The 19,165-nt window shown below is 40.6% G+C and overlaps 1 protein-coding gene across 1 annotated transcript in view; it reads right to left on the bottom strand.

The window, feature by feature from the left end:
* fbxw4 (F-box and WD repeat domain containing 4) overlaps positions 1-18,456 on the bottom strand; it is an 84,943-nt gene extending 66,487 nt beyond the window's left edge. Inside the window, exons 1-5 of the mRNA XM_086045557.1 lie at positions 18,052-18,456; positions 14,640-14,735; positions 11,397-11,582; positions 737-869; positions 492-577 (exon numbers count right to left, since the gene is read on the bottom strand). Of these exons, the coding sequence (XP_085901683.1) occupies positions 492-577; positions 737-869; positions 11,397-11,582; positions 14,640-14,735; positions 18,052-18,236 (686 nt within the window). The 5' untranslated portion in view covers positions 18,237-18,456. The remainder of the gene's footprint in view (positions 1-491; positions 578-736; positions 870-11,396; positions 11,583-14,639; positions 14,736-18,051) is intronic.
* Between the last annotated feature and the right edge of the window lie 709 nt (positions 18,457-19,165).

A 19,165-nucleotide genomic window follows, 5' to 3' on the forward strand; every position in this document is an offset into this window, starting at 1 on the left:
TAGCCCACTGCTCAGGTCTCTGTGTTGGCTTCATGTCACTCTGAGATTAGACTTCAAATCCGCTCTGCTTGCGTACAAGCGCCTTCATGGTAGCCAAAGTACATCTCTGACAAGTCAAATGAGCTTTATTGGGCTCTGAGAACCCCAGGCCGTGGTCTCCTCAGTTCTATGGTGACCAAAATTGGGACAGTCTTCCAGAAGATGTGAGACAGGCCTCCTTTCTGACCACAGTTCAATTCAGCTGCGCATATAACAATTTAAAGTATTTTATCTGATCTACTCGCTTTTAAATTAATAAATGAATGATTATTGTAATGTATTATGGAATGACTTGTAATTTTGTCACTTGCGCTGATTTCTTTACCTCATTGGAACAATACCATCGCAAACCTAACTGTGCAGCTTGTGTGAAATGTGGAAAATATTACCTGTCATTTGAGTCAAACTTTAATTAATTGTGAAAGTTGGTATCGGTATGAGCAAATTCTTACCTTAGTGCAGGATTAATTCCAACAGACCAGACTCTGTCATACAGGGGAATTACGTCCCTGGGGCAGCTGGAGGCCAATGTCCAGATCTAGAGAAGGAATTGGAGTCACAGCCACATTAGACAAAATCTGCAATTTATCAGCCATAAAAAGACACAATTATATGATTTTGGGAAAAAGTAGTTAATAATTATAATTGCTGTTATCTCAGTTATAATATGCCATACAAAACGAAAATGAATGGTGACCTTGGTTGTTCGGTCTCTAGAGCCACTGACGATGAGTTCATTTTTGGAGTCAATGCAGTTTACTTCCTGATTATGACCTAATAATTTCATTCGGCTGTCAGTTCTTCTACTGTGGACCAGAATCTTGCCATCACTAAAACAGACAAAAGTGAGTTATTACCAGGAAAAATCGCTCATATGATAAACTGCATATTACATTTGGCACAATGTCGATCTAATGTCTTATGAAATAGGAGTTATTTTGATGGCTATTGGCTTTTTCCCACCCAGGGATAAGGCACATGGCCTACCCCTACCTCTCCCCGTATGGTTACTGCGCCCCTATCATGACGTCATCCTAAAGCCGGCTACTGCCAGGGACGTATATCTGAATTCATATACCTTTGTGATGTCTCGATTTGCAACAACATGCCACAATTAGAAAAAAAAAAAGTCAATAAATGGATCAACTGAAAAAAAATATCCTTTGTACCCTGGATTTACCTACCGGTAATTCAAATATGTACATTGGTTGCACATGATTGTGCATGAATTATGAAAGCCTGAAGCATTTTTTGTGTGTGTGTGTTTTTATTCTTCTTAGGGCATGAGAAAAACAAATATCAACCTTTTTTTTTTTCAAAAATGATATATTTTCAGGAAGTTACAGACATGTCCTGTGGACTTCAAGCGCCTAAGCACTTAAAAAAAACAAAAACACAAAGTTAATGTCAGAATGATCTTAAATTAATTTTATGGTAAACCTATGAAGAATTATTTCTTTTTATGCTCCAAAACACATTGTACAACAGTTTCAAATATCTTAACAATGCTCACAACTAAGAATCTTTTCTCAAAGCTAACTCAAGGTTTCAAAACTTCGCCAAACAACAACAATTTTGTGAGCCTCCATACTTCGTTAAGTGTGCAGGACTAGTATTTCAGCAACAAGAACCAACAGTCACTACATCTCTGAATGTGAATCATGCGAAAGCCTCTGAATATTTCTTTCAACTAAACCTCTGTCTGTATCAATTCATCAATCATCAGCTGTACGAAAGTAGGCAAAGCAGTCAGAGCACACGTGCAGCTGTATTTGGTCTTCTGTATGCATGCAGCATCGGGGCTGTAACTGCATTTTTGATTTGGGTGAAATGTGGCCCGTGACTTCACGCGCCGAACCTTCTTAAGGCACCCATGGCCATGTTGGCCCCAAGAAAAAGCTGCATTTCTTCATTTGTCACTGACAGATTTTCTTGCACTTTCTGCAGAGCACACAAGTTGGTGCTGTACACTACCTCATCAACAAGCTTGCTGGGAAACAAACGCATAAAGAATCAACTGGTGTTCTTCCCGCAAAATTAAATTTCCACTTTACTAGAAATGGAGGCAAAGCTCCATCAAAGTAATGTCTTGGAATTTCCATGAATATTTGCATGGTTGGGTGTGGGGATGCCAGGTATGTTCCATCTTCCACAGCTTCCTCATCCCGCTGACTCCATCTGCATCCTGTTCCATAACATTGATTGTCAGCATCAGCATTGTATAGTCATCCCTATTCTTTGCTGCACTTGCGGTCTACTAAATATGCCAACATAATGGTGGTACTAACATAAACTACAAATAACCTGCATAAAAAATAATTATACATAAGGAACCTGTAACTACCAAAAATGCATCCAATTACAGCCGAGATCGTCATAACCATAAGTTAAAACACCCACCTGTACTGGTTTGTACTGGAAATATACTAACCAATGACATGACATCCACTTTGTTGGACACATGGTTGTTGGACACATGGTTAATCCCAATTTACTAGTTACTTCAAATAAAGTTTTCTAAATAAACAGAAGTATACCGTTCCTTAGGTGTTTCTGCACATCAGCATATTTTTTTTACCTCAATGGACCTCTTGAAATAGAAGAATTGGCAGGATATTCTTGCAGTGCTCAAGCGTGGCTGTCTGTCAGCCATCTTGGACTCAGAGGAAGTTTACTTGTAGTTACAACAAGTAACCACTGAATAAAAATCAATGGAGTGGGGCAGCAGAGAGCATTCTAAACCCTGATAGGCAATTCCACCATAGAAACCATTGCATTGAGAAGAAAATAGCTCTTAAAGTCCTGTCCACTGTAGTAACCACAATGCACTAGACTTCAACTTTAAAAAGTTGTGAACTTATGTAATTTACTACTCTTTTCCTTGAAAATATTCAAATGAAATATGTTACTTTAACACATTTTAATCATTTGATGTACATGTACATCGATGTACATGTCCGAATTAAGTAAATCCAATGGATTTTTTTTCAGTAAAACTACATTTGTTGATGGTGTAGCAATGTGCAGTCCACCCGTAGTGCGTCTTCAAACCCCGAGTGGGTCCCGCTTGAGGTTTGAAACCGCACTGCCACCAGCTAAAACTCCTGGTTTCCAATTCAGCAGCCAGCACTTTATTTTTCAATTTTACTCTAATATATGACAGTTTATTACATTTTAACCACGCACAGCCAATGAACACGAATTACGTAAACTGAAAGGTTTTTTCAGAGCAGTAACATTTGCATTCCCGATTTCTGTTCCTCTGTGTGAGCGCACAACTGCACCTGCCCTCAATTGGTTGTGCGCTCAACTCGGTGACTGTTTTCTGAGTGTTTGTGTTTTACTAAGCTTTTGTTTAGCGTGCTTGGGCGGTCGCCAGGTTTTCCTCGTATTCCATATGGCTCGTCGTGGAACAGAATTGCCCTTCATGGGGACAATGTTATTCCCACCGACGTCAGTCTTCTTAACCCCAAACCATTTACAGACTACGGACAACGTGGACTCGCAATTTGCTATGAACAGTCCTCCATATTTGAAACATAGCTCGGCTGCAGTGCGAACAGGGTCAGGTGACTGGGTCCTGCCAGCTGATCCCGCGAATGATTTGCCGAATGAGGATTTCTTCATACTTTGCGGCCATCGACTGACTCGTTATCCTTTTCGAAGCAGTAGTAATACTAGATAATGTAAAATTGCACATCGTGAAAGCAAGATTGACGATGATATCGATGACGATATATATCGCCCACCCCTAATGCACACACACGCATCCGGCCGCGACCCTCCAGCCTTGACCTGGGTACCCTTCCGGCCGCGACCCTTCAGCCATATTCATAAATATTGTCGGCCCCCGCCCCATCCACCCTACGCCCAAAAAAAGAAAAAGAAAAAAACATCCATGATTGACGTCGTGGCGGGAGGAATGCTCTAATGGCAGAGGCTTTTTAAAGATCATTAGCTGGCTAATTTACAATATGAACCCGCTGTAGACATGCTTCAAATGCGGCAGTAGTACTTAGCCAACTGCGTGTGCTTACTTGCATTGTGAGCCCCGGGGTTGGATTTGTCGTATTGTATAATTATTTGGGTCCAACAGACAGCCAGAAGTCGTAGTCAAGTTGCTTATTTATTTTCCACACTTCCCCTCATTCCCGGCCTTCAAAATAAAAGCATACCAGCAAACCATTTAATTTTATTGCGAAAACGATCTGGAAGGTAGCGGCTAAGGGTGAACGTGGGTGAGTAAATTCTTTCTACACACAACGCTGCTAAACTAGTTGCTTTGCAGCAGCAACGAGCTGCGTGGGGCATCCTCTACGTGTGGGAAACTGTATGTCATCGCAAAATGTGATACAATGGACCGATCAGAGCAGCAACAAATCCTTATGTGTGCGTGGCATGAGTTGCAGACCTGTCACCAACAGCACAATGCGTCAGTCATGTGAATCAATGTGGCAGTTGTTTGTGTAAGAAGAGACGTGAGATAGCAACGTGCGTTCAAGCGTGTTTGTATTTCCTTATTTTCACATCCCGTAACCTGCGCCTCCCACCTGCAACTGGGGCATACCATTACCATAACAAGAGGGGGCGGGTGGTGCGTGGGCAATATCATAATCCCTATAACATCAGTTGTCGCTCGCGTCGACGCGGGAGTAGAAAGAAGCGTAAAAAGAAGCCTTTCACCGAGTAAGCTGAGATGAAATTTTTCCGCCTCGCAAGCACGTCACACGCATGAGGGCCGATTAGTGGGCCGGACTAAAATCGACTTCCGCCCAGGCTTTGTCCAGCCATTTTTTTTAAATTTGTCACTTAACTGCTTCAGAGCCTGAGGGCTAAGCAATATGGCCTGAAATGCATATCATGGTATTGATTGAATATTTTAGTCGACAGTAACGGTGTATGTAAAAGTGTAAAAATCATAATGGGAATATTTCTGATTGGATTATTTAAATGTGAAAAGGTAAATATTTCCTGTTAAAAAGGGTCAGAAAGTATCTTACGCATTTTTCTCTCTCATTCCAAATTTGCATTTTCATATAAACATGCTGCTCTATTTAACAAATAAAAAAAGGTCTATTTGCAAAACAAATTTTGAAACCTATTACTGTGTAGATCTCAAAACACAGTACTCTGGGGTAGAAAATAGTACAAATAAAAGCAAATAACATTGCTGATACTATAAGTATTTATACTTTTTTTAAAATAACATTTACAATGCAATTTTCAGTACAAATTAACAGTTACACATCTTATAAAGAATCTTACAATCAGGTGTAATCGTGCAAATAATATCAAAATACCAATCTTACATAAGAAACCAAATAAAAATATACAAAACCAAAATAAAATAAAAATGAAATACTAAAACACTAATATACCAGGGGGAATAAAAGTTTACAAAAAAATATTAAAATGTTTACAGATATTCAACGTTCTGAAAACTGCATAGATTCATCTGTGGATGTAAAATTCAGCCAGAAAAATAATAAGATTGATAATAAAAGTTTTGTTGGGTTTTGCCTTATTTATTTTAAGGTCATAGAGACCAAGCAAAACATCCTTCCAAAACAGTTGAACATCTTTATCAAAATTATTAGCAATAAAATTATAAATATCAGACCAAAAACTTTGAATAATAGGACATAGCCAAAATCAATGAGTTACTGTTTCGGTATCCACAGAACAAAAGGAGCATTTTACATTAATGTTTTTTTTTTAATCTTTTTACAATGTGTTCATTGGAGGGGTAAAATCTATGAATTAACTTAAATGAAATTTCTTTTACTTTGCTGGTCAACAAATAAACATTGGGCATTGGGCAGCCATACCCTTTTCCAGTCAATGTGTTCCACAAATTTATTTCAGTACGACATCACATATGGAATTCTCATGCCTTCTTTTTTTAACAAAGATCGAATGACTTTATTGTTCTTGCTATGAGTGCAGGACAAGCAAATCTTTCCAATTATAGTGTCAGTCAAAGCTGGCAAAAAACCGTTGGGTTTCCACTGTTTGTGATCTAAATAACATACAAACACCAGGAGAAATGGCTCCAAAGACTTTTGCATATTCTCCAGGTGACACAGGTATACTATTGTATTCCTCAAGAAACTCACTGTAAGAGTAAAGAAAACCCGCCCTGTTAAAGAATTGAGCCACAAAAATGATATTGGTATCAAACCATTGTTCAATAAAAAGTGATTTGTGTTTAAATAATATATCTTTGTTGTTCCAAATAAAATATGTATGAGGTGAAAAGTTATGCTTGAAAATGAGAGATCATGAAAGGAAAACCTGACGATGAACGGATGACATTTTTGTAGGGATTTTTTTCAATATTATAAGGCCAAGAAAAAGTTGAATCCACCCAGTTTTGACAAAATATGAAAAGCTATGACATTCCATATGGAGTTGTTTTTTTTAATTAAACTCTTTTAAGTAAGCTTTTTAGTAAGGTCTCTGCCTAATATGTTGATAACATTCAATTCGCTAGATTTGATTTGATCCGCCAAAAGCTGAGATACGTGTAGGAAGAGGTACGGTGAAGCTGGACACCCTTGTCTAAAGCCTCTAGAGACATGAAATCTGGGAGACATGCCACCTGTTAATTTAAATGAGCTATTACTGTTTTTGTATAGAGTTTTTATAGCTGAGAAAAAATATCCTCCAAAACCAAATTTCCTAAGGGACTGTAGGATGAATGGGTGTTCAACGATATCAAATGCGTAGTAGAAATATAAAAATAGCATAAGTCCATTGTCCTCCACTATATCTGGATAATCAAGAATATCTAAAACAAGTCTAATATTATTTGTGATATGCCTCTTATTCATAAAACCTGACTGTGTTTCATCTATGATCGAGTCTAAAGATAGCCTTAATCTTCTGGCTAATAAAAGAGCCATCATTTTATAATCGTTATTAAGTAGGCAAATTAGGCGCCAATTATCTAAGAGTAGTTTGTCCTTATTTGGTTTAGGAATTGAGACAGTTATTCCTTGGGTCATTGTAGTGGGAAGACATTCATTACTAATGCATTCTACAAAAACTTTATGTAAAAAAGGAGTGAGTTCAGAAGCAAAAAAAAAATACATTTCAGAGACTAGCCCATCAGGTCCTGGAGATTTATTGTTTTTAAGTTGATTTATAACATCCTGTACTTCTTGAGGGGATGTAGGCCTGTCGCACATAACTCTGTCCGTCTCACTTATCATCTTAGCTGAGAGGGAGTTTAGGAAATTCTCAGCTGTAGGGTTAAATTTTGAGCTGTACAGCTCAAAAATTTGAGCAAAAATCTGCTATTTTGCGCTGATCTTCAATAATAGTTCCATTAATGTTTAATTTATTAACATTATTATTGGTGGAATGACGTTTCTCAAGGTTGAAGAAATAATGAGAGTTTTGCTCCCCCTCTTCGAGCCACTTAGACCGAGACCTTATTAAAGCTCCTTTCGCTTTTTGGCGGTATAAATCATCAAGTTTAATTTGCGAGAGAGAAAGTTACTTCTTTTCTTCTTCTGTTAGGGAAAGAGGGTCTTTATTGTATAAGTTAGCTAAGCTAGAGACAATTTTTAACTCCTCTTCTTTCCTGTCTTTTACTGCTTGAGCACCACTCTTTCTAAGGAATTTTCCCATCTCATATTTTAGAAGTTCCCAGTTAAGCCCGAAACGGTTTTCCTGGTTTGCTTTAGACCAGTAGAGTGAGATCATATTCCTAATTTTACTTTGAATTTCAATCCTATGTAATAATGAACAATTAAGCTTCCAGTAGCTTGAAAATGAGGTAGGTATGGGACCAGCAGAGATATTAACAGATATGTATACGGCTTTATGATCAGATAACGGTGTTGGGAGGATCATCAACAGTATTCCTGTTTAAGCTATCAGATATCAGCCAAAAATCTAGTCTAGACTGCATAGAGATGGTTTTATTGCTCCAAGTGTACAATCAGCTGTTAGGATTCTTCATTCTCCAAATATCTACCAAATTAAATCTTCTCTTAAAGTCAGTTAAGAGTGTCCCTTTATTATTTTGCTGAGAAGGTCGTAGTTTATCTATGGAGACATCCAATATAGTGTTGAAATCCCCTCCCACCAGTAGTAATGCATTTGGGAAATTAGTAAGAATATCTTCAATGGACAACAAAAGTATTTTATTTTCTTTCTTCGTATTGTAACTGTAAATATTGCAAATTAGGTAAATTAAGTCATTATGTTCAATAATTTGGCATATGGCATTGGCATTTTGTGGTCAGAATATTTCCTATTACCCCATTGAGACCTCCAAAAGTTAGCAATGTTCTAAGTAGAGTGAGATTCTTGAAAATAAAAAAAGTCTGATTTGAATTGTTTTGCAAACAGAAAAAGAGCTATCCTCTTAATATTATTACGTAACCCCCTGGTATTTAGAGAAACAATAGATAACATTGATAAACTACAAGAACAACAACAATATAGAAGAAAAATAAACCAAAACCTAGATAAGTATTGGTTATCTTTTTAACAGTAGTGTAGACAAGTAGTAAAGAGCTGTCGATATCAGCACCATATTAACTATGTAATTAAGCACAAAAAAAAGGCGTGTTACAATTAAGTGTGCAGCAGTACCTCAGTAGTATAAATATTGTGCTTTTATACAAAAAGCAAAATTCCTTCCAAAAAACAAGAACCTTTTCAAAAATACTGTACTATTTATGAACCAGCACAATTTTTCCATCTGAGAATTTAACAGAATAAGACCCAGAGACATAAGTGAGTCCTGTGCAAAACATCCTTATGTAGACGATCCATGAAACCACGACCCGAACATAGGACATCCACTCCACGTACCTTCAGGTTGGGGTTCAAGTCCAGATTATGGATGGATTTCCAAACCGTTCACAAAACCTTTTCCTCCCACGAAGTGCGCCGTTTTTCCCTCATCTCGAGCTTTCTTTATGTGAGGCCACAGTTTTTGTCTGTTTTCTCCGTCCTCCTGGGTTAAATCTTCTGTGAAGCGAAGCCCTTCCGTCTGGAGAAAGGAGTTGTTTTTGGCCGCTTTCCACACCGCATCCCTGTGTCTTCGAGTGATGAATCTTATGATCACGCCTCGGGGTTTTGTGTTGTCCTGTCGAAGTTTTCCCACTCGGTGTGCGACGTCTACAGAAACTGGGAGCAATTCCTTTTCCTCCGGTAAAATCACTTGACAGATGTTGATCACTCGAGCCCGCACCTCCTCCTCCCTGTCTTCTGGCAGGCCTTGTAGCCGCAGGTTCCATCTACAACTGTATCGTTCAAGCTCAGAGTCATATTTTTCAGAGCAGAGTTCTTGTTCCTTTCCACCCTCTTTTCAACGTGTACGACCCTGTCAGACAGGACCTTAATCTCGCCACGTATTGACACCATCATTTTTTTCGAGGGTGTCGCTTCTGTTGTCAATGAGATTAGCCAAGGATCGTACCTCATCGTCTGAGCAAAGCCCGAAATCTTTATTTGTGGATAAGGAAGGTTTCTTCGGAATCGGAGGCTTACTGGGAGTCGCCGGCAGGGGCGGGATTTCTTCCTCCACGAAGGATGTTTGCAGATTGCAAACCGCGCCATTATTGCTATAAGCATGGTCGTTCTCTGAGAAGCTCATGTTAGCCTCCTCGCTGGACTCGCTAGCGTTAGGACGCTTCAAACCAGACTTTTTAGGCATTTTGTAACGTGTTCAATGATTCTTCCTTCGCAAGTTTGAATTCCTTGTCTTAAATAAACTGTATCAGCAGAATACTCTGAGGTTTATAGTCAATTTGTAAAGTAAATCAGGTTTGATGCTGAGAGCTCGAGAAAATGTGACTACTCACTCCGCCATCTTGCCCAGAAGAAGTATTTATACTTTTGACATCGATCTCTTAGTCATAGCTGACGTCACACGTAAGCGTCTTCCGGTATTCGACCGTGTGCTAAATTGCTAATGTAGCCGTCGTTTTATTTTATGTCTAGACGCGTATTCATTATAATACACATTTTCTGTTCATAGCTGCTGGCTCTTCGGACGAAACGCGGTTCTAGCCAGACCTCTGTGAAAAGTCTACTGTACACTTAGGTCCTAAGCACTTATTTTGGGTGTTTCTCGACTCTATAATATGCATACTTAGCGACTCCCTGTCCGTTTCCTTGGTGAAAGCGCTACTTTTTAGTAGGGTAGTTTATTTGTCACCATGGGGGAAAGGATCAGCATCACGCAGCTCCCTGCTGCTGCGCACGGACTTACATAAGATATAAATATAGTCTGCGCTACTCCGGAGCAAGCAAGGTAGCTTAGCGGCTAGCAATGCCAAGCAGCCGCGAAAGACATGACTTTCGGGAGTGGTATGGGTGACAGCGGGAGTGTGACGTGGATGCAACACTTTTTTTTTCTTTTTACGCCAGCGACACTTCAGCGCTGATTAGTGCGACTGGTTCATAGTAGCATGCCGCTTATTGATGAGCGTGGGGGATAACAGCCCTTTGGAAAAAACGCAGCTTTTGAAATAGCGTTCTCTGAGATCGTGATTTCGGTCCCAAAACGGTAAATCGTTAAGCTTTATTACACTGTTTCTTTCTACACTTGATTATTCATATTTATAGACTACATGTAAATTAAACTAGATTCCATTTATTTATACGTCACTAGTAGAAAATGTGCGCAGAGGTTAAAAGAGCCATTAGTGTGACATCTACTGTAATGCAGTATTGAGTAGGTTATGATCATTTTCATGCGGATATGCAGCTGTACAGCCTCTGTGCTTTTTGGATACAAAATTAGCCATTTCTGATTTTAAGAATTACATTTTTTAAATAATGAAATCAATGCCTGCATTTATTTGTTTTTATAAGCATAACGTATACATGTCAATATGTACATATATATTTTACTATAAACTTTTACATTACAAGCCATATTCTTTACTTTTTTGACTGCATTTCATGTCATCCATTGTTGATATTGACAATATGTTTGCACCATTACAGTCAAGCAAATATGTTCATTTAATTATAATGACTCAACGTAATTATTCAATTATTCAAACAGCTTTGAGTGTGTGTGAGTGTGGGTGCTTATGCATGTGCGTCTACTACTCTTCTCAAATCCGCTCCCAGCGAGTTGAATGTCTCTTCAAATTATACAAATGGTGAATGCATTTCATGTTATCCATTGTTGATATTGACAATATATTTGCACCGTTACAGTCAAGCAAATACAGTGGGTATGTAAAGTATTCAGACCCATTGGACTTATTTTGCAAAAATAAAAAAAAATTTGATTGGATAGATTAGATAGATAGATTAGATATAAATTAAATTCAAGTCAATTGCAATGAATACACCAAAGGACTCCAAAAAGTGAATGCTACCTTCCACCACTGATCAGGTGAGAGTCAGTAAGAACAAATCTGCAGACATCTGCCTGGTGGCCAGAGTAGACGTCTATAGGGTTATGCCGTATCCTCTTGCAGGCTTGGCGCAGTGGGTAGGCTCTAATTTCTGCAGCCTGAGACAAAAATAGTGTGTCCCCATCCAGCTGTAACCATGGCAACAATCTATAGAAACAATTACATGTAAAGGTAATAAATTAACATGATTGTGTATCATATTTTGGAAATTAGAGACACATTTATGAACTGGTCATGATGATCAATGATGGGCGGAAAAGGTATACGGTGCATGGTATCCTACTGGGTGTTCTCCAAATGGATATTTACAGTATTTACAATATACACAGACCAGCCAAAACATAACATTATGACCACTTGCATAATAAAATCATCAATCAATAAATTAAACGTTCTGCCTTTTGAGTGAGAACATTTTCTAACATTTTCACCCATGGTCGTCAGCTCTTCTATTGGAGCTTGTTACATTACATCTGCAGAGCTGCCAACCTACAGAAGTTCACTTCCAAAACCATTTGTTTGAATTTACATATTTTAAAAATTATGTCAAGAACATTACCAAGGGACAGTTATTGCTATATGTACTATGGAATGGGATCAAAAGAATTTTGCATGCTGCTTAAAGACACAATATAATCATTACTCTATATTCATAATTGTTAACAAATTATGGCTTCAATGTTTGTTATTTTGTAAAATAAAAAAATATGATTAAAGTGGAGAGTGACAACTGCCAAATTATGCTTTTGTCACCAAGTTGTAAGTACAAAAGCGTTTGAAATGGTAAAAGTACTAAAACTTCATTAATGTTTTTATCAATGATATTAAGTGTTTAGATGATTGACTTGTTAGATAATCCTCAAAAATGATTTTAAGGACATTAGCTTGACAATTTTCTCAAATTTATACTCCTTAGCTGATGATAAATAATAATATTCAAAATGGAGGTATATGGGGTGCTGGAGGTGATTTGCGGGTGTGTCTTCCTGTATGGGATGTTTGACTGTGTTTGCCTCGATCCCGAAATGACTGGCTACAGCCTTGGGCTAAACCAGTGACGTCCCCAGCAGCCTGAACGCCAGTGTGTGATTAGCTCCACATGCATTGATGAAGAAGGCTGGTATTAGCTGCGAGAACTCATCAGAATAGTACGACACATTGACGATGGAAACTTCCTATGTACAGTACATGAAGGTAATATATTTCAATTCGGCACCCAGTGGGTCTTCATTGAACAATTATGAGGGACCCGGGCCAGACTGCTCCGCTCCCCGCAGCTGGGAAAGGCCTCCTCCCGAATCTCCATTCAGTGCCATATTGAAGCATTTTAAGGATTGGAGGGAAAACTAAAGCCCTCAGTAGCAGCAACCACTCTATGAATGAAAATTAATCGTGAGAACCATGTTGACAACAACACGACGTCTGCAATTGGTGTGCCACAAACACATCGCAATCATCTAGAACTATTTTTTGCTCATTTTCGACCTGTCTGAGAAATTTGACCCATGTTTTTTTTATTGTTTTTTTTTTTACATTCAAATGACCAAGCAAATCCTAAAGAGTAAATGCCTAGATCGACCAATCCGACTTTTACCCCCGAAAAATACACCGCAGCGACAGACTGCGACGCTGACTAAAAAAGTACTTTCTGCTCATGCGTGAGATGTAATAACCCTCCATACCATCGGCAGCAGTAGTCAATATTAATCATGGTTAGAAAAAGCCAACCGAAAAGCTATTGGCCGGGATCTGATTATAAAAACGTAAACGATGCATTCAGCTATATTTTTCGCCCACAATGAACTCCCACTCGAAGCAAACCTTCACGCTCTTGACACAGTGTCGTGAAATACACATTATCAACCGTCGCTCTTGTACTTGTAAGAAGATTAAGGCAGCAAAGTCGTGCTCACTGTTTTTACGCATTTGTCACATCCTATTCTTACCCTGTGCGCTGATTCGCTAGCTAACAGCCAATCAGAGTGACCAAATGTCACGACTCTCGACACCGATTCAACATGATTAAACGCCCACCAGATGCTTCCTGATGGGGTTTGATGTTACGATGGTCTTCGCTACATCAATCAGACGGCACAATCCAACACCCTGATGCTTACCGGCATCCGATGTCTGATTGGTGAACCTAGGCCTTAAGTGTTTGGTGACTTCGGTAACAAACTACGGACAATCTATAACATTTGGCAGCTCTGCTAGGATAAGGGCTAGAGAACACTGGAGGGTCAGGGTTTGAGTCCCACTGTGGACCAAAAAATTGCCAATAAGATGTTAAGGCTCTGATAGACCAAACCGACGTCGGAGGTCGTGAAGCGTCGTGGCGTCTGAATGCGTCGTCTGTTTGGTGTAGTGGCCACAGTCGTAGTGTCGCCAGTCCTGACATTTGGTCACTCTGATTGGCTGTTAGCCAGCAAATCAGCACACGGAGCACCAACGGGAAGTGACAAATGCGGAAAAACAGTGAGCACGCCTCCGCTGCCTTAATCTTCTTACAAGTACAAGAGCTAGGGTTGACAATGTATGTATTTCACAATACCGTGTCGAGAACGTGATGGTTTACTTCGCGTGGGAGTTTGTGAGCGAAGAATATAGCTGAATGCATCGTTTACATTTTTATAATCCGTCCCCGGCCAACAGCTTTCCGGTTGGCTTTTTCTACCCATGAGAAATGGTGACTACCGCCGCCGATGGTATGGAAGAGTATTACATCTTATGCATGCGCAGAAGGTACTTTAATGGTCAGCGTCGCTGTCTGTCGTTGCGGTGTATTCCTCCAGCGTGACGTGCCGACAGCCGGCCGGACGCCACAGGGGGTAAGCGTCTGTCATTGTTGGCCAGTGTCTTTTTAGTCTATCTAGGCCTTTAGAGAGATGCTAGTCTGCTTCCTAATGACTGTTAAGGTCCACTTGAGCATGGCACAGAACACCCAACCCTAGCTCAAGAGGTGCAGCACTTTTGCATGCCCCTATTCTCAGTGATCTGCGTAATCTGGTCCTCAGGAGTATGCAACAAAATATTTACAACAGAGTGCAAGGTGAATTTCCACTTGCAGGATAATTTATACATTAAAAATGAAAAATTGTCAGTGTATTTGAGTGTATAGCACACAATATAAGCGCTATATTTTTATTTTAAATGTATAACAACACCTGCATGAAATCACATAAGAAAAAGAAAAATATAACTTACTTTGTTTTCCATTTCAAAGGAGTAGTTCTTTTACAGACACCATCACACCAGTTTTGAGCAATCTTCACTCTGTCTTTAAGCAGGATGTGAGGATATCTGCCGTAGTAGAAATGACAGTGAAAGATTATTATGTCATCACACTACACATGGTCATTTTTTAATGTTAGGGCAGAATTGCTTGAGAACCCCATCTGTCTGAAGGTAGGTATGAACATACAAGCTATACAGTATATTAAATAAGAAAAAAAGCTACCTAACAGCGCGACAATTTGAAAATCATGAGACTTCAAGCGGAAGTCAACCCAAACATATTTTTTTTCAAGAATATCTTCTCACCAGGCCCATTACGGTTGTATATACTTTTCTTGTTGATAATCATGCTGTGCATGACTTATGCTAAGGTAATGTGTTTTGTGTGTGTACTGTTTAGTTTCCACGGTGGTGGCAAGACAATAAAACCAGCTGTAAAGGAAACCACTTGCGTCTGTTCTAGCTTCGAGGGAGTAACACATGGCAAGCTGCCCAACATGACAAAGCGCGCTTTTTTTTTGGCTCGTGGTGGGAACACATCCAATTTGGCCAAGCACCTCGCTGACCGGCATCCAGAGTTATACCGCCAGTTTAAAGAGCGACAGGTTGTGATGCATTGCTAACACTTTCCTCAAAAATAAGTGTGAATTATTTTGTTCACCATTTGTATAATTTGAAGAGACATTCAACTCGCTGGGAGCGGATTAGAGAAAAGCAGACTCACACACATGCACGCACGCACAAACGCACACACACACACACACACATGCACCCCCCCCCCCCCCCCCCCCCCACACACACACACACACGCCCACACACCCACACACACACACTCAAAGCAGCATTACATTGAATACTGAATATTGAATACTGAATACTGAATACTTGGACTCCTCCACTTGGGCCAGCATTTCATCTGGAGTGGGCACTCCACCTTTTTCCGACTGAGGACTATGGTCTCAGATTTGGAGGTGCTAATTTTCATCCGCTTTGCTTCACACTCTGCTGCGAACTGCTCCAGTGAGAGTTGAAGATCGCGGCTTGAAGAAGCCAACAGTACCACATCATCTGCAAAAAGCAGAGATGCAATACTGAGACGACCAAACCAGGCACCCTCAAGACCTCGGCTATGCGGAGAAATTCTGTCCATAGAAGTTATTAACGGAATCTGTGACAAAGGGCAGCCTTGGCAAAGTCCAACCCTCACTGGAAACAAATCCGACTTAGGCCGACAATGCGGACCAAACTGTGACACTGGTTGTACAGGAATCAAACTGCCCATATTAGGACGTCTGATACTCTCTTGAGCACCCTCAACAAGATCCCCGGGGTACACGGTTGAACGCCTTTCCAAGTCCACAAAGCACATGTTAGCTGGTTGAGCCAACTCCCATTCACCATCGAGTAACCTGCCAAGGGTGTAGAGCTGGTCCACTGTTCCAAGGCCAGGATGAAAACCACACTGCTCCTCCTAAATCTGAGATTCAACTTCCTGACAGACCCTCCTCTCCAGCACCCCTGAATAGACTTTGCCAGGGAAGCTGAGGTGAGGAATGTGATCGCCCTATAGTTGGAGCACACTCTCCGTTCCCGCTTCCTAAAAAGGGGGACCACCACCTCGATCTGCAAATCCCGAGGCACTGTCCCCTTTGGCTTTTTCTAGTGACTAGTGACTACTGCCGCCGATGGTATGGAGGTGTATTACATCTCACGCATGCGCATACTTTAATGGTAAGCGTCGCTGTCTGTCGTTGTGGTGTATTTTTCCAGCGCAACGTGCCAACAGTCGGCCCAACGCCACAGGGGGTAAGCATCAGTCACAGATGACCAACGTCGGATTGGTCTATCTAGACCTTTAGCCAACAAAATCACTACTGTGGTTCTAACATCACTTTGTCTCATAGACCAAAATCTATGGGGAGAGATTTGTCTAAAATCTCACTGTTTCTAGAAAGGAAAACAGTGGGCTGCTACGCTCAGTTTATATTGAAGTATAAAATGCTGAATGTCTAAAAATGAAAACTAGTTGGTTGTTCATTATTAAGTTGAAATCTGTGTGTGTGGGGGGTTGCCTTATTTTTGTCGTATTTATAACAAAGCAAAAATCTATATTTTATTTATACTCCATTGCTCGATAGAAAAAAAAAGCCGCCGAGTGAACAGGACACTGTGTGGCTGTGTGTGATGTAGTATGCCCGAAGCTGATAGGCGAGGCGAAATGGCAAAAAAGTTCATTTGTTTTATATGCGACAAATGGGGCCAATGGGTGGATTTTCTGTGCAAACGCATCATTCACGCCGCCACACACGCAACCGCGCCCGCCCGCGCGAACTACATTGACTCCAATTGAAACGCAGCGCCAAACGCTCCCAACGGAGTTGGTGTGAATGCAGCATTATTCCACAAACGCAATATTTATCAGAATGCCTTTTTTCAACTATTGGGCTTGCATAGAACATTCATTCATTCATTCATTCATTATCCATACCGCTTACCCTCACAAGGGTCGCGGGCGTGCTGGAGCCTATCCCAGCTGTCTTTGGGCAGTAGGCGGGGGACACCCTGAATTGGTTGCCAATCGCAGGGCACACAGAGACAAACATCCGCACTCACAATCACATCTAGGGGCAATTTAGACAATACAATCAACTTATCATGCATGTTTTTGGAATGTGGGAGGAAACCGGAGTACCCGGAGGAAACCCACGCAGGCACGGGGAGAACATGCAAACTCCACACAGGGAGGCCGGAGCCGGGATCGAACCCACGACCTCTGAACTGTGAGGCGGACATGCTAACCAGGCGGACATGCTAACCAGTCGTCCACCGTGCCGCCCTGCATAGAACATATTCTTGAGAAAAATATGTTTAGGTTGACTTCCACTTTAATGCCCTTAATGCATCCGACAATTCCGGGCTGGGAAGAATTACACAATGCTGAAGCAACTTCCCTCCTCATCCGTCCTGGGTGAGGAGTAATCCCCCCCGCGCCCCCAAACTCAAGGGGGTTCTGGTACAACAGAGCCACAGAGGATTGCATTAAGACGTGGCAGAGAAGGAAGTGCGTTAGGTGTAATTTGGAATTGAATTATATCTTTTGTGACCCAAGTCCTGGAAGTTTTCTGACACAACTTATAATTAAACTTTAATCACCCCTGTGTGCCAGAAGTAGGTAGTAGTATGTTTTTTTCATTGTGCTAAACACATGTTTTACTTTTACAAGTAGCTGAATCTGTACGTCTTAAGTACAGCAAGCAAGTCCTTTACACACCTTAGTGTCATTCATTCAACTCATTCGTCCAATCCACCAGAGCATCACGGGTAGCAAGTTTATGCGAATGCTAAGTTAAAATACACAGCACGCCCACGTGACTCATCTTACATGTCTGTCCAATATCGAGTTATTCCAGTGTTTAGCAACCCTTTGGCAATCTTCTTCCACACCACATCGCGGCTTACAATGTGGCAAATCACTTTAGATACCTGACAGAGGCGACTCAGTGTTTTACAGTCCAAATAAGACAGTATATGATACAAAACATCATCTGGTAGCTGAAACAGCAGCATGCTAGGAGCTTGACAAGCACTGCTGTTCACTCCGCACACACGACGAAGTACGAACTCTCCGGTGTAAGAGAACTGCTTGTTTTTAAAAGCAGGCGAAAACAGCACAATACGACCGGTCGTTGATCAAAGCAGAAGAGGACACTCAGGACAGCAACAGCCCATTCGATTCCTGAAAAGTTCCGACGGTGTTGTGATGGCGTCGGCATGACGTAAGACGTACGTGATGACGTGTGCGCGGTGAGCTGTGTTTTCTCCTGCAAATACACTGCGCCTAATTTAGATTTTGTGTGTGTGGGGTGTATGTGTGTGCGTGTGTGTAATAATAATAATAATAATAATAATAATAATAATAATAATAATCATAATCATAATAATAATGATAACCCGATTATCGGTCAGGCAATTATCGGGTTAGATATTTTGCATTTTGGCGATTATCGGCATCGGCATCGATATGCGATCAATTAAAAACCCAATTATTTTGGCTCTTATAGCCGCAGCGCACGTCTCTGTCTGATGTATGATGCTTAGGCTGTGACTTTGTCCGGCCTTGAACCGCCCACAGCACCATCTGATTGGTTGCTCGTGCAGTGGGTAACAGCCAATCAGCAGTCAAACCTGCTTGTTTCTTCAAGAGAGTTGAGCAAGAGCACTGCCTTTCAAGACTCACGCACGCACCCCAAGAGGAGAAAATATTGCAAACGGGACGTTGGCAAAATTGTAATACAGTATCTCTTCTACAACTCACAACTACTTGTAACATTACTATGAGCCCATTAACGTTATATAAACACAAGTGAACCAGTCACTCTACACATGCCTTAAGTGTGAATCACTTGAATTTAGAGCAATTTTAATTCCGTGCAAAACACATCAAATTACCTTGTGTATTAAATGTGCTATATAAATAAAGTTGCCTCCCCCCGCTA

Source organism: Filicampus tigris, chromosome 11 (assembly GCF_054856515.1).
Source record: "Filicampus tigris isolate MCC_2025a chromosome 11, RoL_Ftig_1.0, whole genome shotgun sequence".
Classification (NCBI taxonomy): Eukaryota; Metazoa; Chordata; class Actinopteri; order Syngnathiformes; family Syngnathidae; genus Filicampus; species Filicampus tigris.